The sequence below is a fragment of the Malus domestica genome, chromosome 13 (genome assembly GCF_042453785.1).
Source record: "Malus domestica chromosome 13, GDT2T_hap1".
NCBI lineage: Eukaryota > Viridiplantae > Streptophyta > Magnoliopsida > Rosales > Rosaceae > Malus > Malus domestica.
The window spans coordinates 29878121-29886640 of record NC_091673.1 but is presented as its reverse complement, the minus strand read 5'-3'; the positions used below and the strand labels follow the sequence as shown (position 1 = coordinate 29886640).

The 8520-nt window shown below is 38.9% G+C and overlaps 1 protein-coding gene across 1 annotated transcript; it reads left to right on the top strand.

Annotated features, from left to right (window-relative positions):
• Positions 1-3765: 3765 nt before the first annotated feature.
• Positions 3766-7988, top strand: LOC139190925 (uncharacterized). The gene is made up of 6 exons (XM_070811416.1): positions 3766-4411; positions 4542-4750; positions 4841-5791; positions 6093-6688; positions 7244-7728; positions 7855-7988. Exons 1-6 carry the CDS (start codon positions 3766-3768, stop codon positions 7986-7988), a joined length of 3021 nt encoding a protein of 1006 aa, XP_070667517.1.
• The last annotated feature ends 532 nt before the right edge of the window (positions 7989-8520 follow it).

Below are 8520 nucleotides of genomic sequence, written 5' to 3'. Positions count from 1 at the left end.
TCTGTTTGTATATAGGTTGTTCGCATCATCCCTCCTTGAATTTTCTTGCGTACTAGGTGACAGTCTATTTCTATATGCTTCGTTTGTTCATGCCCGATATAAGTAGGTCACCATTCATCGATGAGATTGAGTGAACAATTCCACCTCACAGGTTCACTATGCCTCACCTCACCTCATACAAGTGAGATGAAGATCTGAATAGACATCTCAAGCACTAATGCACTATCATGGTCCTCTACAAGAACAACGATGCACTCATGTGCAAGATTTTTGCCACAACTTTACAAGGCACAAGACTAGTTCCACAATTTGCCACAGCAGTCGATCCAGAGTTTCAATGAACTTTCATTGGTTTTCACTCAGGAATATTCGTCTAACCGCTCAATCAAAAAGACGTCCGACCAACTGTAACAAAGATGACACATGGACTTTTTCTCAAGAAATACAAGATTGCCCTCTTTAGATGGGTAGGGCTTTCAAATATTCCCACACGTAGCTCAACGTCCCTGAAAGTACAAGCAGTTAAATACAACTGCTCAAAGCTCCCCTGCTCGTGGTATGGAAAAGTCAAAGACATTAAAGATAAGATGAATTACTAATTTATATCTTTAATACATCCCCAATTAAAGATCAATTCCATAAGGAATGATAGATGCTTCCATCATTATCCCAAGATATTATCTCAATTAATAACTAGGGAATATTCTTTCCATCATTATCCCAAGAGGTGCATTTTGGAGCATTTTGGAGCAATTTTGGGCTTGGAATGAATATCACATGCTTGGAGCAAGGGAGATGGACGAAATTGAAGACCTAAAGATGCTAGGATTCCTAATTAAAGAAGGATTCCTAGAAGAATGAGGATTCCTATTTGAAGTACGAAAGTTAAGCCAAGGTTTCCTATTTTGGTTTGACCTTTCCTAATCTTAAATGTCCCTAAGTTCCAGCAACATTGCAGATCTCTTATGCATTTTAGGACACAAAACAAAGTATCCTTGCACCAAACAAGGCCTTGTTGTGGGGTCTCCCTTTCCTCTTCCTTGCCGTGCAAGGGAGCCATCCCTTTTCTATCTTTTGCCATAAATCACATTCCCTTTTCAATTAAAAGCCTTTCCCTTTCTTTCCTAAACCCACCAGCACCTTCCTTACCTTTCCCTTAGGATTTTGACTTTAATTCTTATTTAACTTTTAGTTTTGAATTAATTCATGTTACCTAAATTATTTTCCTAGCTTTAATTACCCTAAAGGCCTTAAATAATCATCCTTGCCGTGGGAATCAGGACCATTCATCATCACCCACTTCCATATATCCTAGCCGCATCCTTACACCATCAGAAACCTTTCCAAACACTTTTGCCGCAACCTTTATCCATCCAAAACACCACCATACCTGTTCCCATCCATTCCTCCATACAAACAACCCTTCAAACCATCAACCACACCTTGTGCCGTAGCAAAGAAGAAGAAGGAGAATCCCTGGATGTGCTTGATGTCCAATTTGGATCATTGGAGCATTTTAGGTGTTTTCTTTTCTTTTGTTTCCAATGTATAAATTTGTTTATCTTTGTTTTGCGATTATGAGGAACTAAGCCCTTCCTGGCTAGGGGGCGATTCAAAACCATGATTATACTTGCATATTGAATTGATTACCTTCAACTGTTATTTCATAAGTTGTGAATTCAATTTGCTTAACCGTTTGATTGATAACTTATACTTGTATGTTTATTAAGAGTGCACACTTAGTTTTCATGCAGGGATTTGAAGCTAAAATATAAGGGAGTTTCACCTAATAGTTACAAACTTATATTTACAAGTAGTGGAGGTCGCTTATAAACGATCGCGTTAAGTGAATTCTTGGCAAGAGAATCATGCTCATCATAGTTATGAATGCCTCATCAATACTTATAGTTTTCATGAAGCTTAATGATCTTTGATTGTACCTTTATTGTGCTTTTCACGTAGGGGAATTTTAGAGAATGTTTTGAATTGTTGTATGTGCTTTCCTATCCAATTCATTAACTTAAGGAGAACTTGAAAGTTAAAAAAGTGTTGTCACAGTTAACGTGGAGTATTGAGTTTCATGGTTTATTGAAAGAAGCAATTGGAAATCAATTTGAATGCAAGTGTGTCATGTGTGGAGAAGAACCCTCTAGCTAGCCCATCATCCATCTAATTCAATCAATTTCGTGCAAATCTATCTAGTTCTAGGTCTTGCTTTATTTTACTTTATTTTCATCCAAAACCAAATCCCCCTTTACTTTAGAGGGTCTAATTAGTTAGAATCTGTTTAGTTTGTGTTTTTAAGTGTTTTGAATCAATATAAAACCAAAATTCGTCCAAAAAGTGTGTTAAAGTCAGAAACTGCCTAATTATTGTTTTTAGGCAGTTTTGAGCGCTTTTAGCTTGTTTTGAGTCTTTTGAGTTAGTTTTGAGTTCTTTCCGTCTAGTTAAGTGTTTTTTAGCCTCTTTTTATATATTTGAGTCAGTTTAGAGTGTTTTAGCAATCCCTCCTAATCCCCGGTTTAAGAACGATCCCTACTTATCCATACTACAATTGTCAACAAGGGGGTTTAATTTGGGTATTAAGTTAATTTTCGCATCAAATTTTGGCGCCGTTGCCGGGGATTAGCAAAGTTTGCTAATCCCTTGTTATTTCTTTATTCTTTTTTTTCGTGTGTTTTTATGTTACTTACTGACCATGTTTGTTTTCTTGTTTTAGGTACTAGTTTATGACTCGGAGTTCTCATCCGGTTCGTGAGCATATCTTGGACTTTAACGATGATTTTGAGCGGACTTTGAGAAAGAAGAGAACTCAACGAGAATCCAATCCACCTAGCCCTGACCCCGTGCATGAAGAAAAAGAGATAGAAGAGCAAGAGGAGGCCACGGCAGGGATTTTTTAAGAAGTCCTAGATATGGCGGTAGACAATCGAACAATCATGGGAGAGTATATAAAGGGCATTTTTGGAGAAGTTTTTCCCAACGTCTCGAGTCATTCTTCTACACAAAAAGATTAGTGGCATTCAGCAAAACCAAGGTGAATCCTTTCCAACTTATTATGAACATTTTAAAACTCTTGTTGCTTCATGTCCACAGCACCAAATGAAGGAGGAGCTTCTTCTTCAATATTTCTACGAAGGGCTTCTACCAATTGAACGCCAAATGCTAGATGCCTCAGCGGAAGGAGCTTTGGTGGACAAAACACTCATGGCTGCCAAGACACTAATTGCAAATCGTGCACTGAATGCACAACAATACGAAGGCATTGGGCAAAGGGATACCCCATGGCAACAAGTAAATGAGGTAAGTTCCATATCCGATATTCAATCTCAATTAGCTAATCTTACTTCCATTGTATCTCAGATGGCCGAAGGGATGAGGATGCAAGGACCAAGTGTGTGTGGCGTGTGTTCTATCCGAGGGCACTCCTCTGAAAAGTGCCCTCAATTAATTGAGAATGGTGGATGGGAAAGCGCTAATGCTATTGGATTTCAAGGCCAAAACCAACCAAGAAACGATCCATACTCCAACACATATAATCCAGGTTGGAGAGACCATCCAAATTTCAAGTGGATGGAGCCCTAACAAACCCAACAACAAGGAGGCTTTAGGCAGCAACCCCCGGGCTTCTACACAAAGCCATATGCACCCACACAAGCTCCACAACAATCTGCCCAAAACACTTCAGGTACTTCTTTGGATAATGATACACTTAATAAGTTACTCACCAATTTGTCTCAGGGGCAAGAAAATTAAACCAAAGCAATGCAAAACCAAGACAAAAGAGTGGATCAATTGGAGAAGCAAATTGGGCAGATTGCCGAGTTTGTAGGGCAGTTTCGAGACCAAGAAAAACTTCCTGGTTCAACCATTGCAAATCCAAATGAAGGTTTTGAAACGGCCAAAGCAATCATCTTAAGAAGTGGCAAGGAAGTCGGGGCAGGTTCACAACCTTCAAAATCAGGTCACAAGGAAGATGAAAGGTTGCAAATTGAAGAGGAGGAATCCACTCAACCCACGACAAGGATGGAAACATCATTACCGCAAGCCCCAAGTGTTCCTAAATCATCAAATCTGCCCAATAAAGGTAAGAACGTGTCCAATTCAATTCCTACCAATGTTATTCCTTCGAATGTACCTTTTCCTCGCAGGTTCATGCAAACAAAGAAAGAGGAAGCTGAAAAGGACATTCTAGAGACATTTAAGAAAGTTCAACTTAACAATCCACTCCTTGATGAAATCAAGCAAGTGCCAAGGTATGCCAAGTTTTTGAAAGAACTTTGCATAACTAGGAAGAGAATTTCGAACAAGGAGGTTGTAAAGTTAAGTGAAAATGTCTCAGCCATCTTACAACGTAAATTGCCCCCTAAATGCAAAGATCCGGGTAGTTTTACAATTCCTTGTGTCATTGGTAATACTCGGTTTGAATCTGCCATGTTAGACTTAGGTGCATCTATAAATGTCATGCCATATTCAATTTATGCATCTATGAACTTAAGAGAGTTGAAAAATGATGGTGTGATTATTCAATTGGCCGATAGATCTAACACCTATCCAAAAAGGAGTTTTGGAAGATGTTTTGGTGCAGGTCAATCAATTAATCTTTCTGGCGGACTTCTACATACTTGACATGGAAAACTCAGACCATTCTCCTACATTGCCAATCCTCCTTAGAAGGTCATTCATGAAAACTGCCCACACCAAGATCGATGTGTTTAAAGGAACATTGACAATGGAATTTGATGGGGAAGTTATTGATTTTAATATTTCTGAAACCATAAGATATCCTTGTGATGATCATTCTTGTTTTTCTATTGATATAATTGATTCTTTGGCGCAGGGATATCTTGAAGAATTGAATGACGATGCACTTGACACAGTCATTACACGTGGAATGAAACTCAACAACAAAGGGGCAGAACATATGCTAACCAACAGCCTACTTGAGGAATTCCATGCCGTGCCCCCTTGTGAGGAATTCATCGAGATGGTTGCTACCCTTGAATCATTGCCAAAGCATGATGGCAAGCCTTCTAACTTCGAGTCAATTCCCATTTCAACTAATAAAATGCTTCCTTCAGTAATTCAGGCACCTACCCTTGAACTTAAACAATTACCAAGCCATTTGAAGTACGTTTTCTTAGGGGAACAAGAGACCTTACCCATCATTGTCTCTTCCTCCCTCACGGCACAAGAAGAAGAGAAGTTAGTGCGTGTCTTGAAAGAGTTCAAATCTACCATAGGTTGGACATTGGCCGACATCAAGGGGATAAGCCCTACCACTTGCATGCATTGTATATTTCTTGAGGAGGGGGCCAAACCAACTAGAGAGGCTCAACGCCGTCTTAACCCTCCGATGATGGAAGTTGTGAAAAAGGAGATTATCAAGCTACTTGATTGTGGAGTGATCTATCCGATCTCGGATAGCCATTGGGTCTCACCAATTCAAGTCGTTCCAAAGAAGTCTGGCATCACGGTAGTGAAGAATGAAGAGAACGAACTTATGCTCACTCGTATCCTAACAGGTTGGAGAGTTTGCATAGACTATAGGAAACTCAATGCCACAACAAGGAATGACCATTTCCCACTGCCATTCATTGATCAAATGCTCAAAAGGTTAGCGGGTCATTCATTTTATTGTTTTCTTGATGGATATTTTGGTTACAATCAAATTGTCATAGCCCCGGACGATCAAGAAAAGACCACTTTCACTTGTCCCTTTGGAACGTTTGCTTACCGTCACATGCCATTTGGTTTATGCAATGCACCTGCCATATTCCAAAGATGCATGGTAAGTATTTTCTCTGATTATGTTGAAAAGATCATTAAAGTCTTTATGGATGACTTTAGTGTATTTGGTGATTCATTTGATGATTGTTTGGCCAATTTGACTTTAATCTTGAAAAGATGTATTGAAACTAACCTTGTGTTAAATTGGGAGAAATGTCATTTCATGGTTAAACAAGGTATAGTTTTGGGCCATATAATCTCTGAACGTGGAATTGAGGTGGATAAATCAAAAGTAGATCTTGTGTGTCACTTACCCTCTCCAACATCGGTTAGAGAGGTTCGTTCTTTTCTTGGACATGCAGGTTTCTATAGACGATTTATCAATGATTTTTCAAAGCTTGGACAACCTCTTTGCCGTCTCCTCCAAAACGATGTACCCTTCAACTTCAATGAGGCGTGTGAGGAAGCATTCAAACATCTCAAGACCTTGCTCACTTCGGCACCCATTATCACTCCACCAGATTGGAGCATTTCCCTTTGAGCTCATGTGTGATGCATCGGATTACGCAATTGGAGCTGTTTTAGGACAAAGGAAAAACAAGCAGCCACATGTTATTTATTATGCTTCCCGTACCTTAAATGATGCTTATTTTAATTATTCCACAACTGAAAAAGAACTATTGGCTATTGTATTTGCATTAGATAAGTTTAGATCTTATTTAATTGGCACTAAAGTCATTATTTTCACTGATCATGCAGCCTTGAAATACTTGTTCACAAAGAAGGAAGCTAAACCAAGACTCATTCATTGGATGCTCTTACTTCAAGAGTTCGATATTGAAATTAAGGACACGAAAGGGAGTGACAACGTGGTGGCTGATCACCTAAGTAGATTGGTGCGTGAAGATGAGTCCATTCCCATTCCAAAAACGTTTCCAGATAACTACTGTCCATTAAGGTAAGTGAGCCTTGGTATGCTGATTTGGTCAATTATTTGGTGTCTAAACAAGTTCCCACCACTCTTAACAAGTTCCAACGTGATAAACTTAAAAAGGATGCTAGATTTTATGTTTGGGATGACCCATACTTGTGGAAATATTGCCCAGATCAGATTCTATGTAAGTGTGCATGAATTCGAATTTCATTCCATTTTAAGTTTCTGACACACCTATGCATGTGGGGGGTCATTTTGGCACCTAAATGACAGCTTTTAAGGTTCTTGAGTGTGGATTTTATTGGCCTACTTTGTTTAAAGATGCTAGAACCTTTTGCTTAACATGTGATCGTTGCCAAATGATAGGAAATATAGGCCAAATAGACAAAATGCCGTAGGTTTCCATACTTGTTGAAATTTTTTATGTTTGGGGTATCGATTTTATGGGTCCTTTTCCTTCATCTTTTGGTTTCACTTACATATTACTTGCAGTTGATTATGTTTCAAAGTGGGTGGAAGCAAAAACCACCCGAATTAACGATTCTAAAGTTGTTGCAAATTTTGTGAAATCTTTGCCAGATTTGGGATGCCTAGGGTGCTCATAAGTGATGGGGGGTCTCATTTTTGCATTCGTACCATTGAGGTGCTGCTTAAGAAATATAATGTGACGCATAAAGTTTCCACGCCTTATCACCCCCAAACCAATGGCCAAGCCGAGGTTTCCAATAAAGAAATCAAACAGATTTTGGAGAAGACCGTTAGGCCAAATAGAAAAGATTGGAGCTTGCGTATGGATGATGCACTATGGGCATATCGTACAGCTTACAAAACACCCATTGGTATGTCCCCATTTCTGCTCATTTATGGCAAACCATGCCATCTTCCCGTGGAATTAGAGCACAAGGCACATTGGGCTATTAAGACTTTCAATTTGAATGTGGACCAAGCTGGAATTCATCTGAAGTTTCAACTAAGTGAACTTGAAGAAATTAGGCATGAAGCTTATGAGAATGCTCGAATTTACAAAGAGAAGACCACGGCATTCCACGACAAGATAATTCGAGGCAAAACTTTCTCAATAGGGCAGAAAGTGTTGTTATTCAACTCCCGTCTTTGTTTATTCCCTAGTAAGTTACGTTCCAAGTGGGTTGGTCAGTTTGTTATTACTAATGTTTTTGTTCATGGTGCAGTCCAAATCAAAAGCTTGAAAACTCGGCAAGAATTCAAGGTGAATGGGCATCGTTTGAAGCCATACTATGAGAGCTTTGTTGAGCATGTTGTGGAGGAGATCCCTTTTCAGGTCGTGGGCTCCAATGGGGAGTGAATGGAATTCTTCGTCCGGCTACAAGACATTAAAGCAAGCGCTTCTTGGGAGGCAACTCATGCATTCAACAAGGAGAAGATGGAACTTTCATCCCCAACCCAGATTTGCGTTTCTAAACTCTTCCCCTTGCTGTTTTATTTTTTCATGTTTAGTTTGTTTGTTTGTTTGTTTGTTTGTTTTTGTGTGAGTTTATGTTTGAAACATTGAGGACAATGTTTGAAGTTATGTCTCTCAAAGGAATCAAAAGAATTCCTTCTAGTTATCTTATTTATGCTCCACTATCCTTCTAGGTTTAAACACACATCATCTCTACCTAGTTTATGTTTGATTGAAGTATAGTGGAGCATAACTTAGAAGGAATTCCTTTGAGAGACATTATTGCAGAAAACAAGTGTGGGGGAAGAATGTTTCAAAGTGTGTGTTTTGTGTACCATAGGGCACGGCAATAAAAAAAATAAATATATATATATATATATTTCGTAGAAAAAGAAAAAGTGCGTTGAAAAGAAAGAAAAAGAGTTCTAAATAAGTG

Coding starts and splice junctions, on each gene's coding strand:
- LOC139190925 (XM_070811416.1), top strand. CDS start 3,766: ATGCAAAACCAAGACAAAAGAGTGGATCAATTGGAGAAGCAAATTGGG. Junction 4,751..4,840: donor CAATGGAATTTGATGGGGAA/GTTATTGATTTT, acceptor TCTTTGGCGCAG/GGATATCTTGAAGAATTGAA. Junction 6,689..7,243: donor GATAACTACTGTCCATTAAG/GTAAGTGAGCCT, acceptor AATCTTTGCCAG/ATTTGGGATGCCTAGGGTGC.